The sequence below is a fragment of the Rhinolophus hipposideros genome, assembly GCF_964194185.1.
Source record: "Rhinolophus hipposideros genome assembly, chromosome: 9".
NCBI classification, from domain to species: Eukaryota; Metazoa; Chordata; class Mammalia; order Chiroptera; family Rhinolophidae; genus Rhinolophus; species Rhinolophus hipposideros.
In genome coordinates this window covers 71299247-71313107 of record NC_138055.1, presented here as the reverse complement: position 1 = coordinate 71313107, position 13861 = coordinate 71299247, and the positions used below count along the sequence as shown (strand labels likewise).

Genomic DNA, 13861 nt, shown 5'->3' with positions numbered 1-13861 from the left:
ATAAAGACCCTTGTAGAGGATCCGTGAGGTCAAAATTACTTTTGTAGTAATATGATGGTATTTGATATTATTAGCCTTTTTTCTCTTTCTCTTATTAGGGTACTCGGTACCTTTACAGAGACTGCATGAGATGTGATTATATGATATCATTGCTCTGCTGGCTAATGGAGTGTGTGCTTATGTATTCTTGTTTTCAAATTTTCTTAGTTTAATTTTTTTTTCCTAAGCAGTGTTTTTTTTAATATAATAAACTTTATTTTTAAGAGTAGTTTTAGGCTTACAGTAGGTTCTCACTTAATATTGTTGATAGATTCTGTGAGGTTAAGTGAAATGACATGTAATAAAACCCGTTTTACCAGAGGCTAATTGACATAAACAAGAATTAAGTTCCTTGGCCAGCTCCTCAATGTTGGAAGACAGCAGTGTTGAACAAACGACATTATTCTAGAATTTATTGTACAGAAAAATTGTGAACATAATACAGAATTACCATGTACCTGTCCCTAGTTTTCCCTGTTATTATCACATTAGTATCGTATATTTGATGAAATTAATGAATCCATGTTAATACATTATTAACTGAAGTCCATACTTGATTCAGCTTGCCTTAGTTGTTGTGACCTAATGTTCTTTTTTCTGTTCTAGGATGCCATCTAGGATAGCACATCACATTTAGTCCTCGTGTCTCCTTAGGGTCCTCTCGGCTGTGATAGTTTTTCAGGCTCTCCTTGTTTTTGATGACTTTGATGGTGCTGAGAAGTACTGACCAGATAGTTTGCACAGTGTCCCGCAGTTGGGATTTGTCTCATGATTAGACTGGGCTTATGGGTTTTCTTGGAGAAGACCGCAAAGGTGGAATGCCATTTTATCACCTCATTATCAAGGGTATATGAATATATTATCAACATGATTTATCACCTTTGATGTTGACCTTGATCACCTGGTTGAGATAGTGAATTTCTCACTTTTATTTCTAATACAGCAGATACCAACACATATAATCCACATAAACAACAGCTCTTTGGAGTCTTCATTAATTTCTAGGAATGTAAAGGAATCTGGGGATGCAAAAGTTTGAGAATTGATCTTTTAAACCTTCAATAACTAACACATTAAGGAAGGATAATTGACAGCTACCTGATGGGAAAAGAGGAACCCAGAAGGCCATAGGGGTGGAATGAGGGATTGATGATGACCAAGATAAAATTTTCCTATTTTATAATTGTACCTAGAATTAAGACATAATCTATACTTTAAAGCAGTTTTTATGTTTTTGTTTTGTTTCTTTTTACATGTTGACATGTAATAGATATCTGTTGAATGCCAACTTACTTTGTGTTTATTAGTTTTAATATTTTGTCTCATTCAGTCATCTGCAATAATCGTTTTCTTTTCTTTCTTTTCAATCCTTTTATAGCTGAGCCTGTAGCTTTGTATATGTATGTCTAGGGGTGAGAATTGGGGGAGTCTTTACAGCTTTCCATATTTTTCCAGAAATTTGTCGATTTTGTGTAGGTTTCAGATTTACTTAAGATTTAATTTTTTTTAAGTCTGTCCTGTCTTGTTTTTGAGTTTCTATTTTGTGAATATGGCACTTTTGCTTCTATCTTCCATCTCTTAACTTTTCTTCTATATTTTCCGTCTTTTCCTTTTTTATGTTCTTGTTGAATTCCTTCGTTATTCTTCCAGCTCACAAACTTATTATTGTATCCTAACTTTTCTATGTTGTTCAAACCTGCTGTATACTTTATTTCACTATAATATTTTTATATCCACTATTACTAGCTGTTTTCTTTATGACTGCTTGGTCATGCTTCATTTTTACAATATTCTCCCATATCTTTTTGCACATATTATGGTTATTTTAGGCTTTTTATAAATTTGGTTCACTAGTTTTTACCCCTTCTACCAAGATTGTTGAGTTTGTTTTCTTTCTTAGTACTTGGGCTCTTTAGATATTAATTGTTTTTGTTTATGAGCTTATACTTTCTTGGAAATAATATTCTGCTGGGAATATTAACTGCCTTGTCCCATATTGTCCTAGATGTAAAGATAAGAGACCAGGGACTCTTGGTCAATCCAGGGAATACATGTCTCAGGGGAGAGAATCTCTTGTTAAGACCGTATCTTTATCATTCCTCATTTGCCCCTTCAATTCATGTGTTCTATTTATTAGGGGTCTTTTTTGTATTTGTGCTCTGAGCCATAGTTCTTTTCTACAAACTGCTTCCTTAGTTGTAATTACTTAGTTCATTTGGGGGAAAGGGCAGTGGAGGGTAGGAGTGAGCCTCTTTGCTTGTTATGTGCATGCTGCAGCTGGACCCATGCACAGTTTAAAAAGAAAAGTGTTTCAAATTGTGTTTAATGCCTCTGGTTGGTACTAAATCAGATTCTGCTCTGGTAGTAGACAGGATGGGCAATGATCTGTCCAGTATTAGAAAGGGAAAAGGTCACAGGAAGATGCTTCGCAGTCTTCCCTCCGATTCCCAGCCCCTGACGTTTTCTCCATCTGTGGTACTGTACTCTCCATTGTAAAGTTGCTCCCCATCCATCCATCCCTAGAAATGGGTTTAAGGGAAAGTGCTATTTGTTTCACTATAAGTAACAGTTCCCATTTGCAAAAGAAATTGGTTACTTTTTTTTTTTTGGCTCTGTGTTCCCTGTGTGTGGAATGGCTGAGGCGTGGCTGAAAATGGACCAGAGATTCAAAAGAACAGCACTGTTGGATAGTTCATTCATATTAAGATCTTTGCCAGCTGTGACATACCCACAATTTAAACAGCAGAAGGAGAATTCACAAGTAAATAGATGGTCATTTGCCTGGTAGAAAGCTATTCGTTTTGATAAACTAGGCTTGAGGAGGAAAACAAGCTTTAAATATTTATTATATCTTTCCATGTCCATAAGTAATGCAATCATTCAGTTTTTTAAAGTACAGATTAAAAATTTTTCATAAGTATTATCGCTTGCTGTTTTTGCCTTAGTTTTAAGACATGCAGGTGCATCTTGTAAGCAGGATATAATTAAAGCCAAGACACCCACAGCTCTACATTTAGCTCTGAATTACAATTAGGTGCATTAGGAATCTTAAAATAAATTTCTTCCTACTGTTTAAAAAAACAAAATGGGAGAGGTTTTATGTGAAGGATTAGGACTTTAGCATATTGAAGATACATGAAGGTAAAATTCGATTAAAAGTTCAAGAAAATCTTCACCTGTCCAACTGTCTAGTGAGAAGTAGAGAAATGGAGGATTTTCATCCAGACCTCAGATCACTTACCGTGTTTCCCCGAAAATAAGACCTAGCCCGACAATCAGCTCTAATGTGTCTTTTGGAGCAAAAGTTAATGTAAGTCCCGGTCTTATTTTACTGTAAGACCGGGTTTTATATAATATATAATATAATATAATACAATATAATATAATACAATAGAAGACTGGGTCTTGTATTAATTTTTGCTCCAAAAGATACATTAGAGCTGATTGTCCGGCTAGGTCTTACTTTCAGGGAAACACGGTATATATAATACGTATATAAGTAAATATGTAATATAAAATATACATTTTTTTTCTCCAGAGGCCAAGATATAATCATTTTTCTAATGACTGCCCTGATTTATGTTAGAACCAGATTATACAGATTTTATAGTTTGGGATTTTTGTTTTTAAGCTAATGTCAAACCATTGATTTTTTTTTCCCCCCAGAGAAACAAACTGCTCAGAGTTGTGGCTTAGAAAAATTATCTTGGCAGAATTATGGAATATTGGAGGGGCAACTAACTGAATAGTCGAATTATCTGGGGTGTTTTGAAAAATCCCAATGCTCAGGCTGCGTCCCTGTTCAACTGAATTAGAATCCACAGGGTGAGATGCAGAATCAATACTTTTAAAGTCTCCTAGGTGATTTCATTATGCAACTAAGGTCGAGAACCATAGAAAAAAGAGGCGATTAGCCCAGGGAACAAGTTAGCTGCGATTGTGTCATCTAGGTAAAAGGCATTTAAAACCTGTAGGGTAGTAGTAGCAGAGCAGAAAATATGTCCCTTCTGGATTTTGCTTTTCCCCCTTAGGTGTCTAAAATCTTCACTTTCCATGTATGGGTTACTGTATTTGTGTGGAGAGAAAAGATATATTTTTTGCACATTTACTGTGTGCCCTGATCTTGGCGTAATGTCTCCCATGCTTTCTCATTTGTCCTCTCCATAATACTGTGAAGTATATGTTACTCTGTTTTTAGAGATTAAGAAACTGAGGCTCTGACGGTGTTAGTAATTTTCCTAAGATCACGTAACTGGTCAGTGGGCCATGTTAGGATTTAAATACAGTTACTCTAATTCTGTTATTCTTGTCATTGAATGTAAAGGCTGATATGTTTATGTTGTAAACCAATCTCTATTACACTTAGCCTTTTTAAGCCTCCTTTTAAAGTTTTTATACGCATTACCTAATGTCTACCTTGAAAAGTGTGTGATACTTGATCTCCTTTAACCCAAAGCTTTGTTCTCCGTAACTAATTTTGACTTTTCTATCTGAGGTGACTATTTTGGCATGTAAGCAACACGTAGTTGCTGAGACATGACCAGCAATTGCTAACTGCATTTTATGTGGGGTACATATTATGAGTCATGGAGGTGATGTTTCCATAATATTATTGTCAGGCTTGTCTGTGGCTTGATACTGAACAACATGATATACTAAGCAGTCATATGTTAGAATAGAACTCTAGAAGGAAAGAAAGTATTTATTATGTAGTCCTTATGTCTTAATTCAGATCCTAATCATGATTAAATATAGGATATAGGCTCATATATGTGTGTGAAGAATTGGCCAAGATAAAATTCCAAGTAACATAAGCTCTTATTTAAGACTGAAAATCAAAATTATTTAAACATGTCATAAGATTAAGCATCAAACACTGAATTATTTGTGCACATGAGCTGTCTGTATACCTAACCTGGGATGACTACATGTGATAACATGGTTTCTGTTGTGCTATTATGCATAACCTTTTCAGGTAGCTTTGGATGGTTTGTTCAAATATAAAGGAGAATGTTAACAAGGTCAAAGGCCAAGGTCATGGGTTTAATTCAATCAACATTTTTCTTATTTCATAATCACAGAGTTCACCAGCAGTCTCACCAGATGCATGACATTAGTTACAATTATCGTATTGATTGATTTTGACCTTTCTTTGTATGTGGAGACCTTAATGAAGGAGGTTGGTGTATCAAGGCAGTAGACCTCCAGTACTGGGAGAAATATAACTTATGCTCCATTACCAAAAACTGGTTGTGAATCTGTGCCAATGTTATTTATGAAGGACAGAATTATTTAAGAGAAAGTATGGGGGAATTTCCAACAATGAAATTTGGGCATATGATGGCCAAAGACTAATAGTGGAAGAAAATATGAATATGTTTTAAGCACAACTAAAGATGTTCTTAGTATTGACGTAATTTTCTCTGTTTGTATAACAGAATTTTAGGAATGTAACAGTTCTCATGAACAAATAAGAAAACTAAATTCAAGATATTTTTCACGTTTACTCAGGGAATATTGTAGTTAGGCTTAGAACCCAGATTTCATGATTCTAGTCTATATTAGTTCTTTACGTAACTTTATTAAAGTATGCAGAATGTTAAGTTTTGGAAAATACAAAGGTGAGCAAGACTTGTTCTTTTGCCATAAGAGAATTTAAACTACTTCGTTTAATTAACAGAGAACTACATATAAGAAATCCTTTGATAGGTATTAGACTTATGATGATTAAGCCTTTTTTTTTCATTCATGTATTTATCCATTCAATATTGTTGGGTGTCTATGATGTGTCCGGCTCTGTTCTAATCTTAAGGGATACTACAACAGTGAGCAAAATAGGCAAAGTTCCTACTCTGGTGGAGCTCACATTCTAGTGGAGGAAGGCAAAACAGTGCATAAATAAGACTGATATGTGATGATTGTTATAATGAAAAATAAGGCAGGGTAAGAAGGACAGAGAGTACCAGAATAGAGGGTGGGTGTTGCTATTTTCTGGGAATATCATGGAAGTATTCTGATGAAATGACTTTTGAACAGTCCTCGAGGTATTTTTCTAGGCAGAGATAAGGGCCAAATGTGGAGCTCACGGGTCTGTTAGGCAGACCTGTAGTTAGGCTGTAGGTATTGAGGTTTGGGGGGAAGGTCAGTGAGGGGTCTTTTCACCTCCTTAGTCAGAAAGATGGAGGTGCACGGGTAGTGTTCTTAGAAACAGTAGAGCTCTGTAGGCTCTTCCCTGCAGTTCTGCCTGAAAGAAGGATGCAGATGGAGTATCCCTTTCTTATGCCTGGAGTGGGAGGACAGGAAAGCCCTTAACCAAGGATGTGATATTTTTTTCTGAGTTAAGAAGAATGAGTGTACCTGGAGGGTGATTGACGTGGTTTTAAAGGGCTGGAGCTCAGGAGAGATCAGGTGGGAAACTAATTTGGGGAGAGCTGTCAGTGAATAGAGCCCATTAAAAAATCAAGTCAATGAAATCATCTAGGGAAAGCATGTGGAATGGGTACAAAAGAGATTCTAGGATGCATCTTTGGGAAATAACTATCTTGAGGGGGCAAAAGGGGACTGTGAGCCAAGCAAAGAGAGGGAAGAAGAGAAAGGAGAGAAAAATAGCTGGAAAACTAAGGAATGGGAGAGAGTTTTGAGAAAAGGAATGGCCAGCAGTGGCAAATGCTAGAGAATGGTCAGTGAGGTTGAGCTGAGGGAAGGTAAGGTTGGCTAGACTTGAGATGTCCGATTGGGTAGCCATTTGACTAATTTACATTTAAAGTAATTAAATTAAATTTTGAATTCCTCAGTCTCACTAGCACATTTCAAGAATTTAATGGCCATATGTAGCTAGCAGCTACCTTATTGATCAGCACAGATATAGAATTTTCCTATCATTGCAGAAAGTTCTGCTTGACAGCACTGTACTATACCATTATGATATTAGGGAAAAGTTAAACAACAGTTTAATTTTTTAATTTATTTATGACAACAATAGAGAAAGTGCTATAACTTTGCATTGTCAAAGAACTGATATTAGAAAGTCAGAGTTGGGGAAAGATCACGTCACCTTGAACTTTGGTAGCAGAATTGGCAATTTGAGTTGAGCCTTTGGGGTCAGGGATCTTTCGAGCTATTGAACATGGAAGCAAAAAGAAAGTAGGAATTAAGTTGCAGATCACTCTGAGCAGTCAATTTTACTAGACAGAATTTAGATAAATGGAGTTTTAGAGGTGCAAGGTTGCATCATAGGAGATCACAACATTTCTGTGGAATGAGTAATTGGACCAAATTGTAGAAGATTTAATTATTGGGGTTTGGAGCTTATTTTGTGAAGAATGAACAATAGCAAATGTTTTTAAGTGGAGGAGCAACATGGCCAAACTGATAGTTTAGGGAGTCAACTTGGTAAATAATTATTCCCTTCTTGGTCCTTTGTCATTTGTCGTACTACTAAGTAATTCTGCCTTATGTCTGTATACTGTTTTTTAAAAAACCTATAAAGTATACAATTCTGAAATGTTGTAAGGTTTTATTATTATATAGTCACAGAGAAGTAAATAAACCTCAGAGATGCTAAATGACTTGTTAATGATCGGGTTAGCTTGAAGAATGAGTAACATTGGGAAGAATAGAGATAACTTACCTCAATGTCAAATAAATTACCATACAATACATATATATATATATAGTCTTCAGTATATGGTGATCGTCTTGGCAGTAGGGACCATGTCTTCATTGTGTGTTTGAATTCTCGTACCTAGCATAGTAAATGAATGAGTGAGGTGGCACTGAATGCAGGGACATCTATTGAAAGGGAGATACAAAAGTTCAGAAATGAGGTGATGTGGAACTGGCCTAGGAGATATTACTGGGAATTGAGAGAAAGGACTAGATGTTAGACAGGCATGGTCTAGTTAAAAATCATCAGTACTTAATGACTTGATCAGATATTGGGGGAAAAAGAGAGTTGCAGATGACTCGAGGGCTTAGGTCTGAGTGATTGAAAGAAAGATGGTACCACTGAAAGAATTAGGCAAACTGGCATGGAATCTGGTTTCTGAGGGGAGCTACTGCGTGCTATTTTTCACATAAAGATCTTTTCTAAAACAAGCTTAAAGCCCTTCCTGTGTTAACAGAATTTGAGAACCAGAAGTTAATCTGCAGTAACATCCAAACATTCAGGTAACAGTGTTCTGGAATGAAGTTTTGGAATGCAGATATGTCTGGAGGAAAAAAAAACCCAAATCTTGGAAGTTGTTTGAATAAAGGTAATAAATTGAGTAGGAATGAAATCTTCAAGAAAAGAACAGGTACAGAAAGAAGCCCTCAATGCTGAGGGCTGAGCATTGGTGATGCCACTCATTCACTTGAATAGAACAAAGTGGAGACAGGACAATAGGAGAAGGGAAGCCAGACCAGTGGAACATTTTAGAAACCAAGGGAGAAGAGGGTTTGTTTGGTGAAACAGCTGATAGAATTAAGTCATGCAGGGAGGACTGTGAAGCAGCCCCAGAACTTTCCAGAGAGGACTTCACAGGTTGGCGGATTGACTGTAATTTCCTGAGCCCTCACGAGTTTTTTTGAAAAAGGATTTAGTTTCCGGTGTAAATGTACTGTCGCATTTTTTTTCCTTGCTGCTTCTTAAAAGATGACTGCACCACTTACTCCACTGGATTAACAGTGCGTGCTCTCTAGATTCAGGTTCAGGTATATAAGATTTAAATCTCGCCTGAGAACATTTGTTTTTTTTTTAGATCTTGCCATATTCAGAAGTTGCTGAAGTTCAAGAGACAGTGAGTAATATATGGCACTATGTTTGAAATGTTAACATTCAATATTTTTTTCAGGATTTCAAGTTGGATTCTTAAAATACATTTTTGACTGTATTTAATCATAGATGAGTTTGTCATTATAAGAAGTAGCTAATGTAGATTGAAAAAATCAGTTTCGGAAACTGTTTACATTTTTTTCTAAAATGTAAATAGGTTTCATCTTTGCCTACAAATAATGAATACGAGTGTGGCATATTTAAACCACACAAAACAAAATTCTACCTTATAAAACTTATCACTGTTAATACTTTAGTAGTATCTTTCTTAAGTGTGTTCATATGCGTGTATCTTACATAGGAAATTTTATAACAGTGAAGTCATGTCATACAAATTTTTTATAACCTGCTTTTAAAAGCCAATATATAATGGATGTTTTTCTGTCAATGAAAAAAAAAAACTTTAATGATTACATAATGTTTCATTGTGTAAATGTATTATCTATCTAATACCTGATTTTAGGTGGATTACCAGTTTAGATTATTATAAATGATGTGATACATATCTATGGACACATCTTTTGGAACATTTTGAATGATTTCCTTAGTAAACATTCCTAGAAGTGGAATCAAAAGTGGGATCAAACATGTGATTAGGTTATTTTTAAATAACTGCCTGGCTGGCCAGATCATACTCTCTCTAACATTGATAAGCTCTAGTTCCCAGGAAAGTATTGCCTTAGAATCTGACCTGTAAAACACAAGACTAAAATGTGCACGTATGTGTTTTGCAGACAATTGCAGGAATATGAAAAAGTCAGTTAAGTGTAGAGTGATGACTCCTGTTGAAAGAACGAACAGATCTCAGCTGCATTACAAATCGAAGGGTCAAAGATAATACTTAGCACATGAGATATTTTATGTAACCTGCTTCTGAGAGCCAGCTGCAGCAGGATTGCTTCTGCAAGTACAACTTGATCAACTTTATTGGGGGAAGAGCTGACACCTGCCTGAAACTTTATTTTCAGATTGTACTCATACCAGTGCTTGATAAGCACTTTGTGCTTTGCCTAAGCTCAAAAGATGACTTAAATCAAATCAATATGTATGTTCAGAGGGGAGGTGCTGTGGTAGAGGCACTGGGATCAAGCTTCTGTAGAGACCTTGTGGGATCGTTTCTGTACAACAGGGTGGCCATCTGTCCTGGATTGCTCACGACTGAGGGGTTTCCCAGGACAAGGGGTGTGATTAGGATCTTCACCTATTCCTTTATACTTCTTAAAGATTGCAAGTTTTATGCTAATTATACCTGTCATGGCAAATATTTAGAAGTACATTAAAATAAGATCACATTTTTTTGTATAATGTTCTTTTCCTGAGATTTGTAGACTAAAATCAGTAAAGATTTAGATAATGGCTATATTTCATGCTTTTAATTAAAGTACATTGGTAGTATACTGGCGTGTTACTATTATTTTACAATTTTCAGCCCATATCTTCTTCCAAAATAGAGGATTTATTTATGTGGTAAAGAAATTATTGGGGTGATTGTGTGGACATTGTCTAAGGGGTAATGGTAAACATGATAAATTACTCAAGTAGGGAAAACGTGTCTGTTATATTTTCATGGTCTTTTTCTAAACAAACTGGGGAGAAATTCCTGGATTGTTTGAGATTCTAGTAGTGTTTTGGTTCACTAACGAAAGCCAAGAAGAGTGGCTAGCGTTTTGTTTATTTAAAATATTTTACAAGATACATGTGTAGAGTGCTTTCACATTGTCTTTATTTATGTGTTACACAATACAACATGGAACTGCACAAATTAGACCCAGGTCCTAAAAGTGGTAAGAGTAAGAGATCAGTAGTATGCAGTTTAGCCATGTGCAGAAGACTTCAGTGATGTAAGGTACTCAGTAAAATTAATGTGTAATCTTCAGTTATTTATATCCCATTTCCCAGTGACGTCACTTGCAAGCGACTCTGGGAGGATGATTTTACTTGCATCCCAATTTAATGCCTTTGTATCCACATCCTTCCGGGAAAGGTTTCTGAAGCTGTGCTTATTTTTTCATTGTGTTTCTACTTTTATTTGGAGTGTTTCAGCTTGATTCTTACTTCTGTTCTTTGATTGTAATATATGTTTTCTGGTGCCTGTTCTTTTATCTTACGGCATTTTTCAACCTACTGTGATTAAGCCATTCGGGTCATCTATCCTCTCACACATGTCATAGTTTATACTCCTTTCTTACCAGCCTGAACCTTTCCCTGTACAGGTCTGTCTGTCCAACTGCCTACTTGACATTTGACTTGGATGTCTAACAGGCATTTCAAACTTCACTTGTCTCAAACTGAGCTGCTTAAATTTCTGCCTGCGAACTGGCTCCCCCTCACTGTCTTGCACCTCAAATAATGGCAGTTCCATCCTTCCAGGTGCACAGACCCCAGCACTTGACATCATTTTGATTCCTCTTTTCCTTTACCTGTACTTGGTCTATCTAAAAGTCCTGTTCCACCTTAAAAAATATATTCCGAACTCCACTGTTTCTCATCACCCTCACTGTTACCACCTTGGTTAGGGTCTCCTTCATCTCTCCCCTAGTTTATTGCAGTGACCTCCTGCGTATACGCTTGTCCCTCTCGTCTGTTCTCAACACAGCAGCCAGAGATCGTTTAACACAGAATCACTCCTGTTCTCAGAACCATCCAGCGGCCCCCATCTCATTCAGGATCAAACCAAAGTCCTGACGAGGTCGTGTGAAATCCTACACAGTCTGACACCCATTTACGTCTTTGACTTCATGTCCTACTGCTTTCCTACTTGCATTGTATTTCAGCCTCTTTGGCCTTTTAACTATTTCCCGAACACTCCAAACTTGCTTCCATATCACTCCTCTGCTCTACACTTATATTCCCTCTGCCTGGAATATTCTTCCCCTTTATGTCCTTATGAAGTTACCTCATTTTATTCAGTCAACTTTGTAGTGAAGCCTTCTTAGGCCACCCTATCTAAAATTTTAACTCCCTCTTCCCTAACATTTTATATGTCCTCATTTCTCTGCTTATTTTTTCCTTAGTATTTATACTATATAATGTATAATGGAATTTTACTTTTGTTTATTATGTTATTGTTCATCTCCCCCATTAGAACATAACTACCACAAAGGAAGGATTTTTGTCTGTTTTGTTCACTACTTTATCGCTTCGGGCCCCAAAACGATACCTGTCTATTTAGTAGGTGCTCAGGAAATATTTGGGTGGACGGATCAATGATAGGAACAGACAGTGTTGTTTCTTTTAATTATAATTCAGTGCCTCAGTCGAAAAAATATTGAATTAATTAAGTAGAATCAGATTTATGTGACACAAACATGCTTGAGGATATAACGTTGAAAGCCAGTGTAACTTGAAACAAGTATTCAGAAGTTGCTGTATATGGTAGGGCTTATCTCCTGCGAGTAAACAGGTAAGGAGTACAGCTGCACAAAAGTTGACATAGTGCTATGTTAATCAGCAAAACTTGAATGTAACAGAACTGTACAATGAAAGCAAACTTAATCTTTTATCCTAAATAGAAGACCAACTCAAAACCCTTTAAAATGATTGGCCCTGTGAAAGTAAATACTGCCAACCATGTATAAATGGTTAGAACCATTGCTTAGTCATTATTCGTATCAGTGCAGGAAGATTTTTAAAGAAGATGCCCATAAAGCATTTGTAGTTTGTCACAATTATCAGGGTCTTAACTTTTTTTCAGTTTTCCACTATTGTATTAGTTATTTATTGGTGATAACAGGTCATCCTAAAATTAAATGTAAAATAACAAGCATTTATTCTTTTACAACTTCTGTGGGTCAGGAATCCAAGAGCAGCTTTGCTAGTGGTCTCTGGCTCAAAATCTCTGTGTGGTTGCAGTTCAGCTACTGGAGAGAGGGCTGCTGCCACCTTATCTGCAAGCTTGCCCAGGGGGATGGGGCAGGAGCTGGGGTGAATCAAGGTGGGAGGTGCACATCAGAGCTCACTCCTGTCTGTTGGCAGACCTCAGTTCCTTCACCTCACGGGCCTCTACAGAGCTGCCTCAGGGGCAGCTGCTCCCCCCTCCCCCACACCTTCATCTAAGAATGAGAGACTGCAAACGAGATGGAAATCGTCTTTTTACAATCTAATCCTGGAAGTGACATCCCTTCCTGCCGCCATCTTCAGTTTATCAGAAGTGATTTCAGCAAGTCCACCATGCGCTCAGAAAGGGGATTATATACCAAGAAGTGGGGATCACCGGGCGATTTTAGAGGTTGCCTGCCACAATACTTTAATATCTCCCCGCATGCTTGCTAGTTGTTCTAACATGGTAATAAGCACAATTAGTTCATTGTCACTAAAGCTGTATTTTTTTAAAGCTTATCCTGTGAAACTGAAATCAGTTTATAGGAGAATGAGCTTAAATGGGCAACAACAGAAAAATGAATAGAGCAAATACCTTTTTTTTTTTTTTTTTTTTTAGCAAATGCCTTTAAAAGGCATTAGAACATAATTTCAAGCACTGTGAAATAACCATCACTTCAGGGAAGTAACAGGGCCACCATATTTTTCTAGGAGACAACAGAAGCCCAAAGCAAACAGCTGCTACCTTTTTTTTTTTTTTTTTGGTCATGGCCAATTGCGATTCTGTCATTCCCTTTAAGTAAGACCAAACAATAATGTACTCAGTGGGAATCTTTTGTTACTTTAGTTTCTTTCTTTTTTTTTTTTTTTTAAGATTTTTTTTATTGGGGAAGGGGAACAGGATTTTATTGGGGAACATTGTGTACTTCCAGGACTATTTTCCAAGTCAAGTTATTGTCCTTTCAATCTTAGTTGTGGAGGGTGCGGTTCAGATTTAAGTTGTTGTCCTTTCAGTCTTAGTTGTGGAGGGCGCAGCTCAGCTCCAGGTCCAGTTGCCATTGCTAGTTGCAGCAGGTAATTGCACAATCCTTTGCGGCAGTCGAACCGGCAACCTTGTGGTTGAGAGCCCACTAGCCCATGTGGGAATCAAACCAGCGGCCTTCAGAGTTAGGAGCACAGATCTCCAAC

At 36.8% G+C, this 13861-nt stretch overlaps 1 protein-coding gene across 5 annotated transcripts in view; it reads left to right on the top strand.

Annotated features, from left to right (window-relative positions):
- Positions 1-13861, top strand: part of OSBPL8 (oxysterol binding protein like 8) — a 152624-nt gene that overhangs the window by 51048 nt on the left and 87715 nt on the right. For 2 of the 5 annotated variants that reach the window (XM_081060106.1, XM_081060107.1), the window contains one exon: positions 8781-8819. The exons of the other annotated variants lie outside the window; for them this stretch is intronic. In XM_081060106.1, the coding sequence (XP_080916232.1) occupies positions 8781-8819 (39 nt within the window). The remainder of the gene's footprint in view (positions 1-8780; positions 8820-13861) is intronic. 5 annotated transcript variants of the gene reach the window in all.